General features: G+C 52.2%; 1 protein-coding gene across 4 annotated transcripts in view; it reads left to right on the top strand.

Moving 5' to 3' along the window:
- Igsf3 (immunoglobulin superfamily member 3) overlaps positions 1–24,838 on the top strand; it is a 90,033-nt gene extending 65,195 nt beyond the window's left edge. For all 4 annotated transcript variants that reach the window (XM_076574724.1, XM_076574722.1, XM_076574723.1 and 1 more), the window contains 5 exons: positions 1,279–1,683; positions 13,261–13,671; positions 16,596–17,003; positions 19,462–19,944; positions 21,597–24,838. In XM_076574724.1, coding sequence (XP_076430839.1) covers positions 1,279–1,683; positions 13,261–13,671; positions 16,596–17,003; positions 19,462–19,944; positions 21,597–21,847 — 1,958 coding nt within the window. In that variant the 3' untranslated portion in view covers positions 21,848–24,838. The remainder of the gene's footprint in view (positions 1–1,278; positions 1,684–13,260; positions 13,672–16,595; positions 17,004–19,461; positions 19,945–21,596) is intronic.
- Positions 24,839–25,828: the final 990 nt, after the last annotated feature.

Here is a 25,828-nt window from a genome sequence, read left to right on the forward strand (position 1 = left end):
CCGAAGAGTTCAGCAATTTTTGCCGACCTGTTCTCTAACAGCTCCCTAGGGAAATCCCGAAGACTCTTTGTATTTCACCTGTGGACTTTCAAGTATTTCACCGCTTTGGTTTCTTAAACAAACTACATATTTTCTAGACTGAATACAATGTGCTACATACTCAGTTAACCTTCACAAGGACCCTTTACAGAAAGGAAAACAGAGGCAGCGGGGACTTAGATCATTTGCTTCACGCCACACAGCTGGGAACTGCCCTAAGAAGGTGACTGCCTGCCCGCTGCGGAGTTGGTGCCTTTGACCAGTCTGATGATTCCCGTGGGCAGGGCAGCCGCAGGCAGGGCCTGGGATGAGGTGCACTTAGGTCTGTAGCCTGACTCTACCATTCCCTACACTCAGTATCAGGTGGTTTATTTGACTTCTCTGCACTCTGCAAAAGGGGTAGCAAGCCTGCCTGAAGGCCAGCGTTGATCCAGTGAGGGGTGAAAGCCAAGCCTCTGACAGCTGGCCTAGCACGCAGCATTCAGCACACACCGGCCACAGTTCCACTGAAGGAACTGTGAGTCCCGTGTACTGGAGAATGAGTGTTAGAGGTTAGGGATGCTCCCCAGTCAGTAAGGAATACTGAGAGACTCACAGCCCCCTCAGATCGCAGGGACCTCAATTTAGGAGTGATGCCTCACCCCACCTCAGGTGTCCATCTCCTGGAGACCAAGCCCTCCTGACCCCTGTCCCTTAATACCTGTCTGATCCTAGGTTTTGTTGGGGAATTAGAGGAGGCGTTGGCAGCCTTCACCTGCCTACTTCAGGTCGTCATGCGCTAGAGGGCCAGGGACAGCTATCTGGGGGTTGGGTATGTGCAGTGAAGGAAGTTGGCTCTGGAACGTTTTTTCCCCCTCTCCTATTTTTGCACAGAATTCTGGGGTTGCTAGGAATGATCCTGGCCATCTGGTATGAGCCCTTGAGAAGGCTCTGGTGTCTTATCCTAGAGGAGGATGTACTGTAAACCCACACGAGGACCTCAGGTCTCACTGGGAGGAGACGGGGCTGGGTTGCTCAGAAGAATAGCCTGGGCCCTCTTTGTGTGAAGTCTTAGGAACTCTGGAGTTGGGCCTCAACACAATACCTCAAGCAATAGCTTGCCCGTGACAAGACCGCTTAAGAACCTGCAGCCTCCGCTCTGCCTGCCGGCTCTGCCAGGAGGCCCGTATTTGACGACACACTGCCCCAGAAAAGCCAGGTGCTGCCGACTTGGCTTCATCTCTCGCTCTCTCCCCGCAGACACGGGCTTTGCCGTCACCGCCATCTCCCGGACGCCGGGGGTGACCTACAGCGACTCCTTTGACTTACAGTGCATCATCAAACCCCACTACCCGTCCCGAGTCCCCGTGTCGGTGACGTGGCGCTTCCAGCCAGTGGGCACAGTCGAGTTCCACGACCTGGTGACCTTCACACGGGACGGAGGGGTCCAGTGGGGAGACAGGTCGTCCACCTTCCGAACCCGGACCGCCATCGAGAAGGCCGAGTCCAGCAACAACGTCCGCCTGAGCATCAGCCGGGCCAGTGACACAGAGGCCGGCAAGTACCAGTGCGTGGCGGAGCTGTGGCGGAGGAACTACAACAATACCTGGACGAGGCTGGCGGAGAGGACCTCCAACCTGCTGGAGATTCGGGTGCTGCAGCCAGGTGGGTGCTCGGGCTGCTGGGCCCCCCTGCTGTAGGGCCCAGGTGGGTCTGCACGGCAGGGTGAGACACAGACACAGGCATGTGTGCTTATGTGATAGGAGACATGAGGATGTGTGCTCCTATGACACGAGATGCGGATGCTTGTTCTTACCTGACGTAGTGTAATGTGTGGAGGCATGCTCTGCCATGACATGTGAGCCGTGAGGATGTCTGCTTATGTGACATGGAAAGACATGAAGGGCATATGCTTGCCTGATGGGGAGACGTGAGGAGAGAAACTGAGCCCTGGCCCAGCATCTGTCTCCCACCTCTGAGAAACTCAGATCACCTGCGCTCCCTTTCCTTGGTGGACAGTTCATGTCTGCCGCATGTGTTTTCTCCCTGTGTGTATATTTTCCCTTCCTCCCCACTACCCCCCCCCTTTGTGCATTCCAGAGTAGGTGGGGGGCACTAGGACAATTGTGACCCCCTAAGAACAGGACACTGTCCTGCCAAATCGCAACCCCCATCCATAGTCCGACTCAGGAATTCATCATTGGTTCAGTCTCGTTTCTCAGCTGTGTTCTTCAGTGTAACTCCCGCCTCCAAGGAGACTTCAGTTGGGGAGCGCACGGCACTTAGAGTTGTATTGTCTCTTTGCACTCTGTTAATCTAGAACAGTTCCCAGCCTGGTGTGTGTGTGTGTGTGTGTGTGTGTGTGTGGACACTGACATTAAAATGTGGGCAGGCCACTCCAGTCTTTTATAATCCTGGCCGTAACTTTGTGTGGGGTCTCCTCATTCCCTGTTCAGGAACTCAGAGGAGAAAGGAGACAGAGGTGTTTGTTGAGCTTCTTTGTCCCCGATGGGAAGAACAGCCCTTTGATGGGAATTTCACATTCCCTGGAAGAATTAAAGGGGCTAGCCTGAGGTCGTGGGGCCGGTCACTGGAGGAACCATGTGGTCTTTTTCATGGTCTTTCCTTGTCTTGGAACCTGTCCTATGGGCTGAGTTTGAACTCCTTTCTCCTGGGAAGGCGGGTCACCCCGAAGGTGCTAACCTGGGGAGCATTCTGCAGCGGAGGTTCCTCCAGACACCTCCACCAGCCTTTCCACTGGCTTGAGGAGTAACGTGGCTGGCTAGGTTGGAAGCTGTTGGAGCAGATGAGCCCAATCTAGGATGCTGCACCCCTAGAATAGAAAAGCCCCCCGCCCCCCACAGCCAATGGCGGTGGTTAGAACTTACAAACTTTTTTTTTTCTGTATTTCTGTCCCACTCACTCACTCTCCCCTACTATGATTAGTGCCCAGCCTGGTCCCTTCAGAGGGCCGCACACAGATGGGGAAGTTTTCAGCAGTGTGAGGTTAGAAGGTGGTGAGGTCTGCGTTTATCCTTCCCCTTGCCCGACCCCGTCACAGAGGCCTCTGCTGTACCCCATTAGGAACAAAGGGTTTTATAGATGTTGAGACTCTGGCCAATTAGAGTTGAACTGGGCAAACCGGATGCTGAGGAAGAGGCTGTTCTTCAGTGGGTGTTCAGGTTAATGGAGGACTAAGTGGAGACCCCATTGGATGTGAGCTCGTGTGGAGGGTGTGGAAATACCCGCTGGCTGCCTTAGGAAGTAGAGTACTTAGGGATGGTAACTGTGCATTCTCCTTGTCTCCTCTGCCACTCGAGGTCAGTGTTGTGAGCAGCAGTACCTGTCCTGGTTTTGCAGCTTGGGAAGGAAGCAGGGACAGTGACCCCCAGACCTTGCTTGCCATTGCCCCGCTGAATAAGCCCCTGCTGTCTGCTTGCTTCTGTTACTACTTGGAATCTACTAGAACCAGAAGCACATGCGTGCACCTCATTCATTACAGTTCTCATTGTTTGGATTCTGATTCAAATTTATGGCGACTCTTTTGACTACTATGAGCCGTGACAAAGGTGCAGAGCTGAGACTCAGCCTGAGGTGAGAGCCCAGATCCCTTTGACTTCATATGTTCTGCCCTTCCCATCACCATCTTATCGGCTGTCATTGCTGTGGGCTTAGGACTGCCTTTGTGTCTCATACACACAGCATGGAGGGCTCCAGGGAGGGGCAAGTCCTGCTTTCCAAACTTGGACTGCCATTGAGAAGGCTGAATCCAGCAACAGCATCTGCCTGAGCGTCAACGTGCCACGGAGACTTTGCGGCTTCACTGGGAAGTGACCACAAGTCGTGGTTGGCACTGGGCACTTTTGAGCATTCCAAACTGCCACCATCTTCGGGAGCCTCCTGGGCCTGCTTGCAAAAGGTCATTCCACCTGGGCTTGTTGGCCATTGATTCTTCCCTCTTTGAAGGAGGGGTCAGGAAGGGTCATGGGACCCTCACCTGTGTATCCAGATGCCCCTCCCAACTAGTATCGCAGTTCTGCATTAATTGCAGGTGATCGCATGGGCAGGCCAGAGTACACAGGTGGGTGAAAGACTTAGGAGAGTGGGTTCCCTCTGCACAGCTGTGTCTCTGGACCATTGCTGCTGGGTGCACACCTTCCAATGTGGTTGCTGTGAAGTCGTCCCTGCTCCTGCCGATTAACCCCTCGCCTGCTGCTCTGTAAGTGAGCTGGATCAAGTCAGTGGTTTGCCCAGGTGAGCTTTGGCAGAATCGAGTTCTGCTTTGCTCTTGGGACCTGGAGGGGGTGAGGTGTTGCCTTGTCCTCCCTAGGGGAAGGTCCTGACAATAGCTGTCACAAGGCCTGTGCTTATGGGCAGACAGTAACACACGTGCTAGCCCTCTGGAGGCTGGGAAGAGCAAAGGTAGGCACCTGGAAGAGCGTGTGGCTCTCCACATGGCTGAGTGTCACTGCCTCCTGTGGTAATTATTTAGGCACTTATTACCGAACACTTTCCAAAGAGCTTCTTTTCCCTAAAGGCTCAGCCAGAACAGCTAGTCCGGGTGCTTTCACTGGGGGCTGGGAGACTGCGTACTGGAGGCAGTATTGGGTCCTTGGGGTGTGCTCTCTCACTGAGACTTTGTGGTAACTCCAGGAGGAAGGTATTTAGTTTCCATTTGATAAGTGGACAGTCAAACAGTGCCCCGCCCCCAACTTCGCCGCCATCAGCAAAGAGTGGGAGATTGGGATTTGAACCCAAGTATAAGTTGGCCTTAATGAAAAATGCTGGTAGTGGAGATAGTGCCCTTTTTTGAAACCATGTAATCACATCTTATTATGCACTCAACCTCGTGACATGGAGGATCTTTTTCCTTTCAGGTCCTTGGTGTGTGGAAACCACAGCAGTGATAGGATTAATAACAGTAGCAATGTGTGGCCGTCACCGTTGTAAACGCCTTGCTGCTGACAACTTACTTCATTCTCCTTTAGTCCATGCAGGGTCAGTGGGTGTGTGGGTGCCTGACAGAGCTCCCAGATGAGGACTCTGCCACCCAGGGTGAATAAGTTGCCCAGTGACTCATGATGAGTGGCAGGGCCAGGATTCAAGCCTCAACAGGCAGTCTGGCCCCAGAGCTCCATTTGTGATTTTATTATATTATGTGCTTTGTAGACAATGAGCCAAATTTATACTTGTTTGTGTTTTCTTCTCCCCTGGCATCCTTTGGTACAGTGTGTGTGTGTGTGTGTGTGTGTGTGTGTGTGTGTGTGTGTGTGTGTGTGTGTGTGTCTGTATGTGTTTGTGTGTGTGTGTCTCTGTGTGTGTCTGTGTCTCTGTGTGTGTGTGTGTCTGTGTGTCTGTGTGTCTGTGTGTGTGTGTGTGTGTGTGTGTGTGTCTGTCGTCTGTCTGTCTGTCTGTGTAATGTAGGGCTTTGCGTGTGCTAAGCAAGCATTCTACTCCCAGGGCTGCACCCTGGCACCAGGCACTTTACGTGGGTTCCCTGTCTTGTTTTGTCATCTGGAGTCCCTGGACCTTTGCTTTGTGGCACTAAGGCCACAAAGCATTTGGAGCTTCGTTGGCACACAAGTTGTTAAAGACAAAATCGAATACATACCTCTTTCAGGTTCCTTTATTTCTTCTCACTTCTGCCACAAGGTGGCTCTAGGACCAGGGGACACTCCAGTGCCAGCCTCCTTCCTCCCACCCTCCCCGTGGAGCCTTCCCCTCCAAGCCTGGGTTAGCATCTTCCAGAGAGGTGCCATCCACCCCTAAAGAATAGTTTAGTGAATGTTCTCACTTGAGGAGAATCGACAAGAAACTCGGGCACCGGTGACTGACTCCGTCCATTTATCATCCACTTCCACTGCTGCGAAGTCCGTTGCAGTCAAGTGCCATGTGGTCTGTACCCAGACTGCTCCCTGCCAGAGCCACTGATGGTGACCAGACCACTGCTTTTATTTCACCAAGCTCTCTGGTTACCTGGAATGGGTGACTTGTTGTCAGAAGTGACTTGCCCTGGATTTTTCATTGGCCACTTGCAATCCATAGGCATGCTTCGGAGCCTGTGATCCCGAGGCAATCATCAGCCTCCCTTTCTCTGCTTGGTTTAGTCTGGTCGTATCTGAATGATCCCATGGAGCACTTAGGCAAGACTTAGCCAGTCCAATATGTTCCCTTCTTGTTCAGTTTTTTTTTTTTCTCTCCCTCTCTTAACTGTGAAGCATCATCTTGCTTCCTTCTGATTTTCTCCAGTTCCAAAAACACCCTCCAATTTCACATGGCTAAATACAGAAGCAATAAGGGAAATGTCAGCATTCACTTTGCAAATGTTTATGACCATCCCTTGGTCTGACTATTAAATATTGTGCATTAAAATTGACAAAGCAATAAACAAGCCTCCAGGCGGACAGCATCCGTCCGGTGGTAGAAGTCTGCTTGTCAGTGGGTGTATTCTGCTGGGATCGGACTGATGGGCAGGCGGATGAATATTTAATGCCCTCTGCATGTTGCCAAATCCGTTTTCTTTGCGTTCACATTGCTGACCTGGCAGATTGAGCTAGCTGAGGGCCCTGCCTACGACTGTGTGCGTCCGTGGTATGTGAACATGCGCTGTCCTTGACAGAGGAGTGGCCCTGCATTCTCCCAGGGCCGCCTCGATTCTCTTCCTACCCAGGCAGCTTCTGCCTGCCTGTTGTCTCTGCAGGACAGAGCAAGCGTGAGTGTGCGAGCCCCAGAGGCGTTCTCAGCCCTCCACTAGCGCTTCAGCCTTGTTGCCGCTGTGGCAGCAGGAATCTACCTGACGTGTGTTACTGGTGTCGGCTAGTTAGGGTCACTGCTCTGTCTGCAGACAGGTCAGGCGGGGTAGGGTGTGCCTGGGTTTCTCCTAATCGGCTGTCTCCCCTCCCAGCCCTCGCTGCTCTCCCTGTACCCCACCCCTCCCTACCCCTGTGGGCATGTCTGAGCATCTGCTGGGACTGCAGAAGTGGGTGTCACACAGGGCTCCAGTGCAGACTGTCTGGAGGAGGTTACAGATGGGAGTCGGCAATGCATGCGGCCCTTCCAGATGTGGGCCTGAGCCAGCACGGGCAATGGACACATCAGGTGGGGCAGTTCATACTTTTAAAAGTAATGGTGGACCACATGGCCTGGGTGGGATTCCAGGTCTCCCAGATCACTGGGTCTGTGACTGAGGAAGAATCTTGGTAAAATTGGGACTAATACTTACTCGCTAGGACTAGTGAGGAACACACAGTTAATATCTGTAGAGAGCTTAGGGTAGAGGATAGCATGAGATGAGTTTGTTAAGCAGCAGTGTCGTAACCTGGAGAATTAGGGATTTGATCATGTGTAGACCATATACCCTTTTATTAAAGATTTTCTTTTTAGCGTGTGTGTGTGTGTGTGTGTGTGTGTGTGTGTGTGTGTGTGTGTGTGTGTATGTGTAGATAGGAATACAGGTACTTGGGGAATCCAGAAGATGGCATCAGATCCCTTGGAGCTGAAGTTACAGGTGGTTGTGAGCCGCCTGACCTGTGCTGGGAACTGAGCTCAGGTCCTCTGCAAGAGCAACATGCACTCTTAATAGCTGAGCCACCTCGCCAGCCCTCATGTACCCCCTTTTAGATGACAGTTTGCCTTTACTAACCGGAAATGAAGTTAAATAAAATTCAGTGTAGTTTTCTAGTCACATAACCTTTAAACAGTGTCAGGTTCCCACAGTGGTGCTCTTTGTTTATTTTCATTTGGTTTGGCTGGCCTCAAACTTGTGATTCTCCTGCCTCAGCCTCCCAAGTGCTAGAATTACAGGTATGTACCACCACATCTGGCTAGGAGGAATATATATATATATATTTTAAAGTTTCTGTAGTAAAATGCATCTCACCATAAATAACTACCCAAAGACAGTGACAAGGGGGCACAGCCATGGCTGGAGGGGCTGTGCATGCTGCCATTAACTGCAGTGACAGCTGCTACAGAGGGGGTGACTGAAGAAGATAAAGATCTCTCCTGGTTGACCTTGTGTATTAAAAACATGAGGGGAAAGAGTGCTGTGTTTACTATTAAGAGTGAAGTAGACTTTAGGCTCAAAGGCGGAATTCTCACTCATAGCGTGTCATTTGAAAGTCATACGGGACACGGGACAGAGCTTTACTGGAGAGAATTTGAGCCATTAAATATCTCCCACTCCCTAAACCAGTGTAGCAATCAAAAGACTTGCTGCCTCCAGATCCCTGTGCAGATGGGCGGTGTGTGGCAGGGGAGTAAGGTAGCTGTCTGCCCTGTGGAGAACCGCTGTCCCAGGGACAGGCTGTCAGCTTGGGAGCGACCACCCCCTTGCTTGCTCTTTCGGAAGTTCTCCCTCCGTGGCTGGGGCAGAGACTGGGGGACTCGTCTTCAGACTGGCAGTCTGAGGAAGGGCTCATCCGAGACTGGGTAAGTCATGGCCGTGCAGGAGGAGAAGAGCAGGAACAGCAGGGACACCGGCACTTGAAGTGCAGTCACACGTCATGAGCGGCAGCTGCTTTTGCTGCTCGCTTCCCAGGGTGTGCGTGCATGTGTTGGTGCATGCATGCATCCATGCATGTGGAGGGAGGGGCGTCTCCTGGATGCCCTGCTCCCTTGCACTTCCTGCCCCAGCCACTGGCCTCCTCTGCCCCTGGCATTCCTGTCAGGTGTTTTAGAGAGAACGGAGTCTCCCTCCCTTGTCTCCATTCTCTACCCATCTCTCCTCACCTCTCCTCTGCGCTCTCCTTGCTCTCCTGCCCAGAATACCTGCCATGCTGCTGCACCTGTGGCTTCTCACACTTGAATGCACCATGGGGGCCTGTAGGTTCACAAACCCGCAGGTCTCTGGGTGTCCCTCTTCCCCCTGTTTCCAACCCAGTATGGTTCTAACAAGTTCCCACGTAGCTCTGCTTACCTTATCCTTATCCACCAGGTCCTCTCCGAGAGCTACAGGTGGGCAGGATCAAGAACCAGTCCTGGGACCCCACAGCGTTCTCCACTCACCCTTGTAACTTCATCCACTGTGTCTGACCACTGGCTCTTCCCCGATCAGTACACAGAGAAGCTGGCCTTGTTGCCTGCTCTGGGTTCCCTCTCCCTTTCTGTTTTCACCTGTTGGACGCCTGCCTGCTCATGTGTTTCTCGGAGCCCCGCTCAGGGACCACAGCTTTTTTGCAAGGTTCTCGCTCTTTCATCACAATCAGAATTAATGGCCCCTCTTAAAAGATTAATTGGATTTTCATTCAGTCACCCATGTGTTAATGTGATTAGCAATGACTGGGTCATAGTTCTTTTGCCCAGACATATGCAAAAAGAGAAGCTCTTTTAAAAATGGCCCTTGGCATAAGGCAGCTATGGTTGCGCTTAAGGAGAATCATTTACTGGTGGAGTAGGTGCCTTTCACATGAGCAGTACACGCATAAAACCAGAGGATGGGGCAGGTTGGCTGGGGGAGCAGCTGCTCTTCTCTGCCGCTGAGCGCCCCCTTTTCACTCTCCGTCCCCCATGCACCCTGTTCCTCGTGGCTCAGCAGCCTTTCCTGGACTGACTGACAGACTCTCCTAGGTTTGATCCAAACCTGGGGTGGAAACTGCCCATCTGCAGCAAGAAAGGGCGTTGCTGTGAATGATGGGAGCTGCTGGGAAGGCAGCTGCTGGCGTGTGAGTGTACTGCCTGACCGTTGCTATCCCGGCCAGCCTTTGCTATCCCAGCCAGCCATTGCTATCCCGGCCAGCCTTTGCTATCCCGGCCAGCCATTGCTATCCCGGCCAGCCTTGGACCCTTCTCCTGCCTCCTGCTGCATCCTCTCACCTCCTGCTGGTTCACTGGGGGACTAACTCAGCCTCACTTCTGAGTGTCCTCCTTTCGCCTCAGCATGCATTGACTCCAAGTCCGTTTTCTGAGCAGCTAAGCCTGGGGTTTCCCTGGTTGAAGGCCAGTCTGATTCTCCTAAGAATCTTGTTCAGATGGAGATTCGGACGCAATGGGCCTGAGAGTCTGTTTCTGAGAAATGCCCACCCAAGTCATCTCATGCTGCTGGTCCACAGCACTTCGAAGTTTTTGTTTATGATTATTTTATGTATATGGTTGTTTTGCCTGCATGTATGTCTGTACCATGCATGTGCCTGGTGCCGGAAGAGGGTGTTGGATCCCTGGGCCTGGCGTTACAGACAGTTGTGAGCCTCCTTGTGGGTGCTGGGAATTGAACTCAGGTCCTCTGGAAGAGCAGTCAGTGCTCTTAACCACCGGGCCATCTCTCCACACCTAGGATTTATTTTATTTTAGTGAGTGGGGTGTGTGTGTGTGTGTGTGTATGTGTGTCTCTGTGTGTGTGTGTGTGTGTGTGTGTGTGTGTGTGTGTGTGTGTGTGTGGTATAGGAAGTAGGTACGTGACATAGCACACCGTGGAGACTAGAGGACAACTGATGAGAGTCAGTTCTCTTTGTCCTTGGGTTTGAACTCAGGTCGCCAGGCTTGGCAGCAGACGCCCTTATCCTCTGAGCCAATTTAGCGGCCCTGTCTACAGCACTTTTAAAAGTTCAGTTGCCCACTTTTATCAGTGTCCCATCTAATGATGGGCTTTGGTCTTGGGACCAGAAATAGAAACCAAAAGGGAATGAGAAGAGCTGAAACTTACCTAGTATTCAGGGTGCACCCAGTCCGGTACTAAACTCTTAGCTACTGCATTTAATCTGCTGGGCACTCTGGGGGAATTGGATGCACACGCCTGGTGATCTCACTTGCAGATGAAAACACAGGGTCCTTAAAGAGTCCAGGCTGGCCCAGCAGGGAGGGAGTCGAGGCTTGCAGCCGCACCTTGCCCCGGGCAATGCTGAGACAGGCTTGTGAATGCTTCCTAATTAGCCGTGGAGCCTCCCGACTCCTCCAGGCTTCAGGACATGTCCTCCCTACCCCGGAGATATGGGAGGAAATGCTGAGCTTAAAGTAAGAGCTGACCCCCTGCCCGTCTGTCAGACATATACCAAATTTCAAAAGTGCCTCTCTTTTAAGCTCCCCAATACTTCACAATATTTTGACATGGGATAGCAAAAAGAGAAAAGAAAAAGAAAAATTGGAAATGCTTTGAAATATTTCTCTTCCTTGGCTTCTGGTTTTCTGACCATGTGACTGAACTGAAGTTGAGTCATAGGATTCCAGTTTAACATATGCGGTTACTATAGCAATTGAGGTTTCCTTAGTAACAGTTGCAAAAATAATCTGGCCCCAATTAATAATACATGTTAAAGCTCTCTCTGCTCCACACAGAACAACCCAGTTCATTTGGCCATACACCAGATAATTCAGGTGGTGTTGTCTGCACTGATTGAGATACCGTTTGCATGTGGGGAATTGGGTCGGAAAGGGAACAGGTTGTTTCAGGACTCACAGGAGTCCACTTGGAAAAGTTGACCGTCAGGCTAATGCCGACCCAGGCTCCAGGATGCCCAGTGTGCCCTGAAGCACTCTGTGTTTGAAGGAAGGAAAAATAGATGATGCTAGAGTGTGGGGCCATGGCCCGTCTTGATGTGTGCTCCGTGGCTCGAGGTCTGTGTGTGAATTCAGAGGTCCTTCACAAGGAGAAAGTCTGCCTCAGCAACACGAGACAGATCCTCAGAGGTGCTTTTGTAGTAATGGTGCTGGGTGTGGGACCCTGCTCTGCCTTCTCACCAAACTTTCATATTCATCCTGAACATCTGTGTGTTCCCCGACACACAGAGGAGTGGTCTATGGCTGTCAGAAGCTCTCCTTCCTTACACATGGGACTCAGCCCTTGAAGCTGCTGATGAAACAGGCTAGCTAGCTGGCCAGAATCCCAGGGTCACAGCCAGGGGCCAAGCCCCACACCTGGACAGTTTCTGCGCATTCCAGCTGCTGGACTCCAGCCTTAAAGAAATGGACTGCCCAGCCTGGCCTGGAGATGGGCCTGGCCAGTCGGCAGGGGCCTTAGCTCTTTCCTCGCCGCGGGTCCTGTACCATACCCTGTTTTGGTCCTGTACCTGGCAAAGGGGTCCAGAATCAAGGTGTGAAGAGTGGAGTGTGGTGGACTCCTGCCTTGATTATCGATCGGTTCACTAAGAGAATTGCCTTCTCCTTTCTTCTTTTTGTTATATTTTTCTGTTTTTAGTAGGAAGAAGTAGGTTGGTAGGGAAGAGCAGAGACAAGTGTGATGATGTATAGGGTAAAATCCTCCAATTATCATCCTAAGATACATTTTACTAGAGTTTGGCTTCTCGCCACCTTAAAGCTGAACATCGTCTCCATTATCAAGCAGGGATCTCTGGAGTTGGCCATCCCTATTATTATTATCTGGAGTGGGCCATCCCTGTTGCTTCTGGACCACGATAGTAAGGGAAGCAAGGCTGGTGCTGGCTCTGCCCCGTCCATTGCTATCCTCTTCAAGATCTGCACCAACATCCCATAACTGTCCGTTGCCGCATCTCCAGTATCCTAGCAATCCTCGAGGGAGGGCTTCTTGCTTTCCGAAGCTTAGACACTGTGCTAGGCTCTAGGGTACAGAAATAAGGGGCTCCACCAGCAGTTACACTGTGAGACTGAGACTGTCCCACTCTCAGGGTGTCTTCAGCTTTTCACAGCCCTAGTGGAACCGTGGGTGATGGGACATGTCAGCTGGCTACATGGAGAAGCTTGAGCTCTGGTCCTGGGAGCTGAGCGTCTAGGGGAGGGGAGAGATGGAAGTGGGCGGCGGGGACAGCCTGGGTACCAGAGGGCACCAAGGGAGGAAAAAACCTTGCCTGGTGGGATGGGAGATAGAAAGGGTCAAGAGATGGAGTGGGAAGAAGAGTCTGGCGGGGAGGCGGCAGAAGAGCAGGCCAGTGGTCAGGGCGCAGGGCAAGGCGTGTGGGGCCGGGGAGTGGTGCGTGTGGAGGGTGAGTCCTAGGAGATGAATCGAGACAGTTAGGCCAAGTTCTGAGCGGGCTTTGTGCTGGCCAGGTGAGTCTTACTCTGTAGATTCTACAGGCAGTTGGGAGCCATTAAACTTTTTAAGCAAGGTCAAGCTCTGGGCAGATTGGTGTCTTGGCTGGGGGTGGGCAGTGGTGCACGGAGAATGGACGGGGGGCCAGGAGATGGGTGGCTAACACTGGGGGAGGTCGGGAAGGATGTTCACTCATGGTATATTCCCTGCTGGACCGACCCAGTCTCCCAGCCTAGAAGTGAGCTTGGGACAGGCCCCGTTTCCAGGACTGCCGGCCCCTCTAAGTCGCCCTCTTCCCCGCGCAGTGACGAAGCTGCAGGTGAGCAAGTCGAAGAGAACCCTCACGCTGGTGGAGAACCGGCCAATTCAGCTGAACTGCTCCGTCAAGTCCCAGACCAGCCAGAACTCGCACTTCGCCGTGCTGTGGTACGTCCACAAGCCCTCAGACGCGGACGGCAAGCTCATTCTCAAGACCACGCACAGCTCGGCCTTCGAGTATGGAACCTACGCCGAGGAGGAGGGCCTGCGAGGCCGGCTGCAGTTCGAGAGGCACGCTTCGGGGGGCCTGTTCAGCCTCACCGTGCAGAGAGCTGAGGTCAGCGACAGTGGTAGCTACTACTGCCACGTGGAGGAGTGGCTGCTGAGCCCCAACTACGCCTGGTACAAGCTGGCCGAGGAGGTTTCAGGGCGCACCGAGGTCACCGTGAAGCAGCCAGGTACGCATAGGGGGTGTGGCCATCATGGGCCTGTGTGTTGACTGCAGAGACCCTAGGACCTGGGGAACTCTGAACATACCCCCCCACACATGTGCGTGCATGCATGCATGCGTGTGTGCGCGCACACACACACACACACACACACACACACACACACACACACACGCACGCACGCACGCACACACACACAACTTGAGGCCGCCACAGAGACACCCTGCGTGTGGTTGTAGATGCACAGACCGTCAGTTCTAGTGCCCTGCAGGCCTTGTAATAGACCTGCCCTTGTCCTGATGCTGACTTGAGCATCCTCAACTGTCCTGTGGGAGCTTCTTCAATGAGATACTGAGGCCAGCTGAGGTCTCCAGAATGCAGACAGCTACCTTATGCTGTTGATATATTCACATACACACACACATATATGCATGTACATAGGCACATTTGTTGCCTGGGTCTCCACTAGATGAAGCTCCATGAATTATCAGGGATGTTGTTTCTTCATCAGACTCCCAGCAAAGCAATGGGACCAGGGACAGACGTCCAGATGTGGCCTGATGCACGCTGGATGCAAAGACACCATTCCCGTCCATTCGCAGAAGACGCCCTGTGTTCTGGGATCCATCTGGCACACACGGGCATGTTCTGCTGACTGTTTCACTGGTACATAGAGCAGGAAGTCCATCTCTGAGGTGCTTTCTGTGGCCATCCCATGACCTGGGTCCTGTCTGCCTGCTGGGCCCTGGGATGAATGTCTCAATTACTCAAGCTGCACTCAGACTCACCATGTAGTCCAGGCAGGCCAGGCCTTGACCTTGAGATCTACTGCCTCAGCCTCCCAGGTAGCTGAGGTTGCAGCCCATGCTGCAGTGTGTCAGGCAGGGCCTTCTGAGAGCTGACCGACAGCTGCTGTGAGGCCCGCGGGGCTCTCACCTGCCCTGCCCTGCCTCTGCCTTCCGTCCTGCTTCCTCTCCATTAGGATAATGTGAGTTTTGCTTCCGTGATCCCACCTCCCAAGGATAATGTGAATTTCGCCCCTCTGATCCCCACTTCCCCAGGATAATGTTATTTTCGCCCCTCTGATCACCACCTCCTAAGGTTTCTTCTCTCGTCTCCAGTCTTTTTCCTTTCCTCCTTTGGTTTGATGCCAAGAAGGTCCTCTCGGGCCCTCAATATATTGAAGGGGTTTCCCCATCTCAGGCTTCTGCCGAGCTAAGTGAGACAATGGAAGGGGCCACGAGGATCCCCGTCAGCAAGCACAGTGACACCTCTCCTGTGGCGAATCTGAGTACAGAAAACTCCCAGGGTGCTGACTACCACAGCTTTTGCTTTTTCAGTTGATTCTGTGGTTTGCATCTTTATCTCTTTTTTTTTTTTTTCCTGCTCCTTGTCCCCCTCCCCTTTTTCCTGATGAGAAAGCATACATCACTGAGCCATTGCAGGCAGTGGGGACGCACAGTGGAAAGCATCATAGTCTTGCAACTCAGATACAGTGCCAGCGTTAACATCTCATATGTATATTTTGGCCAGACTGCTTAAAAATAGAATCTTTTTTTTTTTTGCCTTTTATTTGCACCAGCGATCTTCTGTGCAGAACAAACCATCCACACAACACTGAAGTGCAGAGAGTGAGCGTGTCGGGTTCTCCTTCGCTTTACAGGTCACTTGGGGATGCTGGTCCCAAGGTCCTTTGTGTGTTTACAGTCATTGCTGTTAGCACCTTTTCGTACAGAGAGGTTCATCCGGGTCCTTTGTGGAGCTGCAGGGATGCTACTTCTTCCATGGGGAAACCTTGTTGGTGGCTGTTTCCATCGCCCCGCCTCATCAGTACCATCTTCACTGGGCTGATGTTCACATTGTTCTCTCCCCACCTTGAAAGAGAAGCCATTCGGAGGCCCAGTGTCTATGCATATTAAACTGGGTTTTCCTTGGCAGTTCCTTTATGGTTCTGGCTCTGCATAGTCCATTTATCATGTGGTCAGACTTACAAGTTTACTCCTCCCACAGGCCTAGTGGTGTGGGCTTGTAATCCAGGGTTCCCAGACAGCTGAGGCAGGAGGATCACCAGTTCAAGGCCTGCCAGGCTACAGAAGCTCAAGGCCAGCATGGGCAACATAGTGAAACCTTGTCTCAAAACACAGTGTTCAAAGGGTCGGTGACTGTCCTGCTCACTGTTCTGTTCCTGTGAAGAGACACCTTGACCGGGGCAATTTATAAAGGAAAGCATTTGATCGGGGCCTTGTTTACAGTTTCAGATGGTGAGTCCATGACCATCATGGTGAGGAGCGTGGCAGCAGGCAGACAGGCATGGTGCTGGAGAAGTAGCTGAGAGCTTACATCTGATCCACCAACCCTAGGCAGAGAGAGAGAGAGAGACAGACAGAGACAGACAGAGACAGACTGGGAATGGTGTAGGCTTTTGAAACATCAAAGCCCACACCCGATGACACACCTCCTCCAGCAAGGACACACCTCCTAATCCTTCTCAAATAGTTCTACCAACTGGGAACCAAACATTCAAATACATGACTATGGGGGCCGCTCTCCTTCAAAGCCACGGCCGTGTTTCAGTAGTCTAGTGCTTGCCTAGCGTGTGCAGGGCCCTGGGTTCAACTTCGAGTTTACCCCTGCTGGGAGAAGGGCTGTCTCTGCCCTTGCCTGCCCCTTCTCTTGCTAGCTACCTCTTCAGTCAACCACACACTCTGGAGTCTGCAGTTACTCTTTTATTGCTTGTTTCCCTCCCCCAAACATCTAAAGCGCTTTGGGAAGGCTTCTGAACGCATGGCCAGGGATTCAGCACACTTAAGGTGCCATGTCTGAGAAATGTATGAGACACTCTCCTGTGCCCCAAGGGCACCTGTTACCCACTCTCTCGGGGTGCCGTGCCCTGCTCGCGGTCAGGTCACAGTGTCTCTTTCTTCCCTGTTCAGACAGCCGCCTGAAGCTCAGCCAAGCCCAGGGCAACCTGTCTATTCTGGAGACCCGGCAGATCCAGCTGGAGTGTGTGGTCCTGAACCGTACCAGCGTCACCTCCCAGCTCACGGTGGAATGGTTTGTCTGGAAGCCCAACCACCCAGAGCGGGAAACAGTGGCCCACCTGAGCCGAGATGCTACCTTCCACTATGGTGAACAGGCCGCCAAAAACAACCTCAAGGGCCGACTGCACTTGGAGAGCCCGTCTTCGGGCGTCTACAGGCTCTTCATCCAGAATGTGGCGGTCCAGGACAGCGGGACCTACAGCTGCCGAGTGGAAGAGTGGCTGCCCAGCCCCAGCGGTGTGTGGTATAAACGGGCTGAGGACACAGCCGGGCAGACGGTCGTCACGGTCATGCGACCCGGTAAGCCCCCCCCCCCCCCCAGCCTTCCGTGTTAAGAATGTTTTGAATGTTTGAAAGGCACTTATCCTGTCGCTGTGACCAGAGAAGCAACTTCAGGAAGGAAGGGTTGGTTTGGCGGAGACAGCCCGTCATGGTGGGTTGTCGTGGAGGGGTGTCGTGGAGGCAGCTGGTCACATGGCATCTGGTCAGGAGGCAGAGAGAAGTGGATGCTGCTGCTTATCTGCCTTTCTGCCTTTGGGTCACCAGGACCCCAGCCTGTAGGGTGCTGCTGCCCACATTTGGGGTGGATGGGTCCTCCCTTCTTGGTGATCCTCTCTGGAAATGCCCTCACAGACGTGCTCAAAGGTGTGTCTCCTAAGTGATTCCAAATGCAGTCAGAAATAAAGGTTAACTACCATGATCCTGAATAAAATTAGTTTAGTTAAGACATTGTTTGCAGGGGCTGGAGAGATGGCTCACTGGTTAAGAGCACTGGCTCTTCTTCCGGAGGACTCAGGTTCAATTCCCAGCACCCACATGGCAGCTCACAACTATCTGTAGCTCCAGTTCCAGGAGACCCGACACCCTCACACAAACAGTGCACATAAAATAAAAATGAATAAATCCTTTTATTAAAAAAAGGGAGAAATTATTTGCAGTTAAGCATATGAACATTTATATTGTACATTCATATTCTAAATTCTCTCAACTTGTTTTTCCTATGAACGGGAAATCGCTCATCAGGCTTTCTCCTCAGGTGATTAGATTTCTTAATTAGAATAAAAGCCAGCAGTTAATTGTTCTAGGCCATAGGAATATTTTCCTTTTAAAGCATCCATTCAGGTAGGAATAGGTGGTTAGTGTGACGGAAACCTTGGAACAGTAGCCGTGTGTCCAGAAGTTATGCTGGTGGGTTTACTGTGGGAAAGAATCGTTCTTTAAGCAGAACGCAGCAAGTCCCTCCGGCCTCCCCTCCTCTCCCAATCATTTTATTGACACTGGTGACTTCTCCGTGTGGCCCTTTGTTCCTCGTGTCTATTGCCGTTTCTAAAGTGTCTAAAGGCATATAATTACTGGGTGCAATTATTGTTACATTTAACACATAATTAAGGCTGAGATGTGCAGACTCCCTGTGTCTCCTGCAGCATCACAGCACCACCGAGCCTTATCAGAGCAAGGAGTCAACCATCCCTTAAGGACATGGCACGGAATTGAACTTGCGACCTGTCAGTGCGAATGCCTGGCCTTGTATCTTCTGGGCATCTTGATGTTCACTCTGAATGGTCCTTGTACCATTGCAAGTTCTTCCCCTTGTGGCGCCACAGCTAATGTGAGCTGATGTCAGAGTCACAGCTGTCTCGTGCCCCAGTCTGTCTCAGGAGAGGGGCATTGATTGACCTCGCCGTGCTCGGCCATGCTGGAGGAGAAATCCCCTCCTTGGAGTTTTCTTTTTCACGTACATAGTTGGCTGTTTTGCTGCTGCTGGTGTTTGAAACCTTTCCCGGAGGCAGGCCGGTGCTTGTCTTTCCCTGGAAGTAGAGTGTAGAGAATGGGTGCTGAGCACACTTCCCCAACTCCCACCCGGCAGATCACTGGGGACCCCCCCCCCTGGAGTGGGAGGAGACAGACACTTGGGGAGATCCAGCTAGGTCCCTGCCAGTTAGCTTGATGTTTAGTCTAACTCAAACCCCCAGCGGGAGACTTCTCTAACGAGGGAAATGAAACCCGGAGGGGATTTCTGCACAGCTGACGAGAGCCGACAGAGTGGCCGCAAGTTTCCACCCTGCCGCACTGTGTGCTCCTGTGTGGTCCCGAAGCCTGAGACCTGTCCACAGTCTAGATCCCCTCCATCCTCCCTCCCTCCCTCTCCCTGGTTTATTGATGCATTTATTTAATTAATTTACTTGTGGGAGTGGTGAGGCAAGATCTCACTATGTAGCTCTGGCTGTCCTGGAATTCTCAGACCAGGCTGGCCTTGAACGTCCAGAGATCTGCTTGCCATTGCCTCCCAAGTGCTGGGATTAAAGATGCCACCATGCCCTACAAGAAAAAATTTTTAGATTATTTTATTTTATGAGTTTGTCAGTGTGTGTGTGTGTGTGTGTGTGTGTGTGTGTATGTATGTGTGTGCATGAATCACATGCATGCCTAGTACCTGCAGAGGTCAGCAGAAGGTATTGGGTCTCCTGGAACTGGAGTTAAGGATGGTTGTAGGCCACTATGTAGCTGCTGGCAATTGGACCCCAGTCCTCTGCAAGAGCATCAAGTGTTCTTAGCCATGGAGCCAGCTCTCCAGCACCCTCCCTTCCTCCTGCAAACCCATGGCATCGGGCTTATTGACCTGGGTTCTGGGGCAGCTTGGACTCAGGTCTGTGTGGCAGGCTCTTTTCCCTTGGGAGCCACCTCCCTGGCCTGTTTTGTTTGTTTTAGGGAAGTGAATCAGCCTTTTCTCCCTTCTCCGTTCCTTGTCCCTCCCCAGATGCCGCCCTGCAGGTGGACACGGTGGTCCCCAATGCCACAGTCTCCGAGAAAGCAGCTTTCCAGCTGGACTGCAGCATCCTGTCTCGATCAAGCCAAGACTCCCGCTTTGCTGTGGCCTGGTATTCCCTAAGGACTAAAGGTGGAGGAAAAAGAGGCAGCCTTGGCATTGAAGAGCAAGAGGAAGAGGAGGAGGGGGAGGTATCGGAAGACGAGGACAGTGAAGATCCAACAGAGAGGGTGGTCCTGCTGAGCGTGGGACCTGATGCCGTCTTTGGTCCCGAAGGCAGCCCTTGGGAGGGCAGGCTGCGTTTCCAGAGACTCTCGCCCCTGCTCTACCGGCTCACGGTGCTTGAGGCGAACCCCCACGACACAGGCAACTACTCCTGCCATGTGGAGGAATGGCTGCCCAGCCCCCAGAAGGAGTGGTACCGGCTAACAGAGGAGGAGTCGGCCCCCATTGGCATCCGGGTTCTGGACACAAGTGAGTTCCCCCAGTTCCAGAAGAGGGGTGTGACTGTTGTCCCTGCAGCATCTAGAAAGTAAATTTAGAGCCTGGTTGTGGGTTAAGCATTTTTCCTAGCTGCAGTGGGCGTTTACTAGTAGGGTTTGAGATGTAGAATTTGACACACTAGCCCACAGAGCTGACCCTCAGGTTACCCATGCACCAAAAACAAACAAACAAACAACAACAACAACAACAAAAAAAAAAAAAAAACAGGGCTAGGAATTAAAGTGATGAGATACCACATGGCTTTTGTGATCAACCTGACCTCTACCTGAGTCTGTTTCAGTAAGATCACATTGGGCGAGTGTCTTGCTTAGTGTTTCTTTGTTATACGTTAGAATGCCAGGTCAGTCTGCAGTGACTTAGCAAGTGTTTCCAAATTCACAGGAGCGGGCAAAGAGGTAAAGCCGTCCCCCATGTTTCTGGGTCACTTTTATTTTAGAGGATGACTTAGGGGTGGGTGTAGTAGATTTTGCCTGGTCACTGGGACCAGCCTAGAAAGACAGCCGGGGGAGTTTGGAGGCACACAACAACTCAGAATGGCCTGGAACACAGTTTCCTTCCTATGAGGGCCTTTTGCTCCGAACACAGACTGGAGGAAATGCTCTTTTGATTGCCCGTCTGTCAAAACATAGAGTCGACCGGGCTGAACGTGGCGTTTGCTCTAGTAGAATCGGCTTAGAATCCAGAAACCGAAGAAATCTCAGGTTTTCAACCTCTTCAGCCAGTTCGTTCTACCCCGTCATCTTGATTTGAGGTTCGGGTGCTCAGAAATCTCTGCCCGGATCACCTCCTGTCCATATCATGTCAAGTGACATTGAAATGTGTATGGGTTGAAAGTGTTGATCGTCAGTCATTTGATATAAATTTGCCATCTATCAGTACATGCTGACTTTTTCTTAATAATTCCGATGGTGTACGACCGTATGATAGAAGGGGAAACAGAGCCTGAACCAAATGTGCACCCCGTGTGTCAGGAGTGAAAGTGCTGAGGACACACTTGACCCGCCTCTGTGGACACCTGGGATAAGCTTCGTGAACATGGGGATCACTGAGAGGCAGAGGCAGGCCGGGTTTCTGCCAAGGACCGAAAAAGACCTGGTGTCAGGGCTCCTGGCTGTAAGTCCCCCCTGTGCAGCCAGACGCTGGACACCGTCCGTGGCCCACAGTGGTTGCGTGAGTTGATAATGTTCAGCAAGTGCCTTTCCCAGTACAGCTGCTCCCTGAAGTAGCCAGGAAGGGGATGTGCTAGATTCCCCGGCATAGGCGTCTATACAGTAGACCTAGGCACGGAAGGACATGTTAGATACCCTCTCAGAACGAAGGAAGGTAAGAATGAAGGGGGGTCAGCGTCTCTACCCCCCTAGACACCGGCCAGGTCACGGTCAGTAAGCCCGAGTGTGTGACCTTCCCGGCGGACGTGTGGATCTCGGGGGAAATGGAGGTTCTGCAGCATTTGAACTTGAGAGGCATGAGCGCTTGGGGCGTTGTGAGAAAAAGAACGGGGAAAGGTCTCCCAGTCCCTGGTGGCGGTGGGGAGGGCTGGGCGAGTGTTTGGGGGAAGTCTCAGGAGCAGGCCCGTGCGGTCCAGCCTCCCGGCTCACGGTTGGTCCCTTGCTGCCTTCCAGGTTCCACGTTGCAGTCGCTCATCTGCTCCAACGACGCCCTCTTCTACTTCGTCTTCTTCTACCCGTTCCCCATCTTCGGCATCCTCATCATCACCATCCTGCTGGTGCGCTTCAAAAGCCGGAACTCCAGCAAGAACTCGGAGGGGAAGAACGGGGTGCCCCTGCTGTGGATCAAGGAGCCGCACCTCAACTACTCCCCGACCTGCCTGGAGCCCCCAGTGCTCAGCATCCATCCGGGAGCCATAGACTAAGGAGGGTGGCCCCCCCTGCAGACATTGCCCATGGCAGGGTCGGGTCCGGGGAGCCCTGTGGGCTTTTCCTCATTGCTTCGTGCTCTGTGATTGGACAGGCCACAGCACCCGAACTCTGCAGTTTTCTCTGCAGAGACCAGTCAGACCTGGACCGTGTTGGAAGATCCCAGTCGTGGAGATGACTGCCTCCGGGCGGCAGTCCTGGTTAGCTCTTTGCACCCAGGTGTCGTGATCCCGACATGATCCCAACGTCCTGGGTTTCTAGTTTTTGGTTTTGGTAAACGTAGTGCGTAGCTCCAGGGGCCGCATCTACTCACCAGTCTGTCTAGTGTTTTCGGACCGGTGCTACGGGGTTTCCTGTTCAGTGTAATGTACTCTTTTAAGCCCCTTTGGTCCTCTCCGTGTGGATCTCATAATGTTGTGGAAGAGTTTCTCTCACAACCGAAAAGCAAGAGGAAGACGACTTTATAGTAACAAGAAATCTCTTCCAAGACATTTTTGTTTTTGCACATTTGAAAATGCCACCCGTGGATCAAAATACACCCAAACATTTTTTTTATTTTTTTTTTTTTACTTTCTTAGCAAAGACTTGAAAAATATGTGTAGCGTGGGCCCAATTTGTATCTTATCTTTTCCCTCAGCTGGAGTTGTTGGAACCACTTTATAGTCAAGATGAAAGCATTGAATTTTGCTTCAGAGAACTGCACATGTGCAGAAGGCGGCCTGCAGAACCTGTTAGGATTAGATGGTATCCAGCCAGCCGATCTACCAGGGAGGCGAAAGGGGACCCCGTCCTTGCCAAAAAAAATAAAGAAAGCAAGCAAGCCAACCTGGAGGCCGGGTTGAGGGCTCCAGATGGCCCTCAGCTTCTGAGGGTTGCCCTGAGTGTACCTACCTTTGTAGTGACCAAAGCCAATGATTAGGGACGGGGAAAGAAGCTGCTTGTTGTCTTGATGATGGCAAGCTCAGTCTCTTGATTGATACCCCTGAGCAGGGAGCTTTTATCTGCAGGTGTTTTGCCAAATTTTCAAGGGGACATGTCCAGTGAACCTGAAGGGGCTGCCCTGAGTGGAGCACTGTGGCCCAGTGGAGGGTGCTGAGCTCTCGTACTGAGTTTGGGAGAGTGGAGGGTGGGGTGGGGTGGGGGGTCTCTAGACCCTGATGTTGGAGAGGCTGGAGGAAGTCTTAACCTCTCTGTCTTCCTCCCACCGGGGGATGAGGTCTTCCTCATCTGTCATTGCTCTCTCCCTGAATCTCACTGCTGTGGGGATATTGTCCTCGGAGAGGACCAGGTGCCCTTTGTGATCCAAGCTCTCCCCTAATCTCAGCAGACTGGGGGGGTGGGGGAACAGGTGTTGAGTCAGGGGTTGTCCCTTCTCTTTGTTGGAGTGTGTGAGTGTGTGTGTGTGTGTGTGACTGTGCGTGCGTGCGTGTGTGCATGTTTAGGTTGTCTTGGTTGTACTAGTGGCTTCTAATTTTCAGCCCACAAATTCAAAATCCACTGCCTCCACTGTTACTAGGCCAGATGCTTGGCTGCCCTAGAGCCCCATCCATTGCACATCCTTCATTTTGCCTTTCACTCGCTCTGAAGATCTCGTGAAGCCCCCCTCTCTTCCCCCATCCTTCCCAGCCATACCTTCCCTTGGGAATTTGCACTCTGAATCCCAAGATAGAGCCCCTTGGAAAAGCCGCCCAAGATTGCGGAAGTGAATCTAATGAGAATAAATGGTCAGCACAACACGGAGGCTGTGGGATTTCCAGGCCACTGAGCCATGTGGTTACAGGTCCTTTCCAGGGGTCCACTGGGTGTAGGCCACGTTCCGGGTGGCGGGGGAGGGCAAGGGAGGCAAGACAAACCTTCCTCTTCCCCCTTGATCCTCTGGGAAGTTTCCAGGCACGGCCACCCTAATCCCTCGGGTGCCCACCCTGCTGATTCCCTATTCTGCACCAACACTTCAGAGGGACCAACTTGGCCCAGTCACAAAGAAAGAACGTCTTTTCTTCTGTTCCTTCACTCCGTGGGTATTGGGCTCTCAGTGGGTCATGCTGACTCCTGGTTTTTAGGCTGAGTCAATGAGGAAAGACTGCCTCTGCCTCTGAACGGAGAGACGCCAGAGGGCTGGCCTGGATTAAGATTTCAGATGGGTTCTGTAGCAGCGGAACCCTGATGCTGCACGTGAATTTGTGAAGCCGTTGCAGGCCATTCGCAAGGAGGGAAGAAACCGAAGTCAGTATTTTAACAACTGCTTTGTGTGTGTGTGTGTGTGTGTGTTGCAGGGCTGGGGGATGCAATCAAACGTTGAACTCTGAGCTTTTTATGAAAAAGAAAAAGAGACAAAAACCCAGGGCCTCTCTGTGGCTGGCTGTATGGACATGTGTTGTCAGGGGAATGGTGATGGTGCCCTCCAGTGGCTGGAAGACCTCACTGCACATTGTGTGCCGGGGCTTTGGTCTTCTAAATTCAGAGAGCAAAGGACTCAAGAGACTCCTGACACCTGTCCGCTCCACTGTGCTAGGCATGTCCCAGGACACTATCCGACCGCACCCTCCCTCACCAGGGTGTCTCTGTAGCAAGTTTTCATACTCGTTTCAAACAATGGTTTCTCTGCGTTCATTGATGAAGAGAGAAGGAGTGAGAAGACCATCCGTGCATGAAGTAGAGAGCTGTTGGTCTGTTTCGCATTTTTTTTTTTTAAAGGAGAAACTGTTTGTAAGCCACTGCACTAAGACATTTTATAGACACTGCAGAGACTGTAGTAAATTACGTTGACACTACGCTGTTTACATTTTTCTGGAGTCTGATGCCCTCCTGCCCCTCACTGAACCAGCCACCTCCGGCTTGTGGGACTGTGCTCGTGGGTGGCCTGGAGTTCCACCCCTGGCACTGAGGTGTACCAGGTTCGAGTTTTACAAGCTGTAGCTTTTCTATGCATGCCCTCGCCCAGCCTAAATTATGTTTTTGTACAAATGATAAAAATCTTTCTCAAGACACTTTGGCCACATGCTGAAATGTATTACGACTCTACACCTACCCCATGTAGACTGCTGCCCTGGGAGCTGTGACACAGAGCAGCCCTGGGGCCCCGCGAGGCAGACCGAGAAGTTGACACTGTCAATGGGTTACGTGACTGGCTTTTCTTGGGTGGGAAATCTAGGGTCAAAAGACACCGGAAGAAAAGAACCTGCCGGCTCCCTAGGGCCTCTGCCACAGACCCCGCTGTCCCTTCCCCAGCCCCGTTAGTGGTCGTGAGTGGACGTGGTCAGCAGGCATTTTCCCGGGTAGACACAAGGCTCGGAGCTGGCCAGTCCCGGGCAGTGGGACTGAGCACCGGTCACTGCTCTGAGTGAGTGGTCGACAGAGAAGCAGAGGGATGACGTAGGCCCCGGCGGTGATCACACTTGGTTGGGTCTTTGCAGTTCATAGAAGGTGCAGAGGAGGGAACAGAAAAGCAGAGGGGGTGTGCTCCTCCCCTCCCTTCCGTCTCCATCCCGTTTTCAGCCAGCCGTCCTGCGGCTCCGCCCTGTGCTTTCCTCTGCTCCCGGCCCCATTTGCTCTCTTCTTATCACCTTCTTGCAGCCGCCAGCTTGGCCACAGTTAAAACTGCCACTGCTTATCCCTTAGGTGCCCACAATGATTCCGTGTTAAGTCTTACGCATTATTTTTGCTTAGATGGGGGAAAATGTGACTGTTTATTTCCTAGGTACCCACAAATGGTTCCCTATTAAGTCTTACCCATTATTTTTGCATGATTTCCCCATCCCCACCCCCAAATGCCCTCTTCCTACCAGGAACTAAATTTTTAAAAGGGGAGCAGAGTATTCTAGAGTAAGATTACCCCTATTAAGCCCTTGGGTTTAAAATGAACATGTACCTCCCCGTGAGGCATATGATGGAAATGACCATCTGTGTGTTTGGGCTTAGAGGCTGTGTCTTGTCACTGTGTCCCAGATTTCTACACTGCAATTCCAAGTGTTTGGCCA

This window comes from Peromyscus maniculatus, chromosome 6 (genome assembly GCF_049852395.1).
Source record: "Peromyscus maniculatus bairdii isolate BWxNUB_F1_BW_parent chromosome 6, HU_Pman_BW_mat_3.1, whole genome shotgun sequence".
In the NCBI taxonomy this organism is placed as follows: Eukaryota; Metazoa; Chordata; class Mammalia; order Rodentia; family Cricetidae; genus Peromyscus; species Peromyscus maniculatus.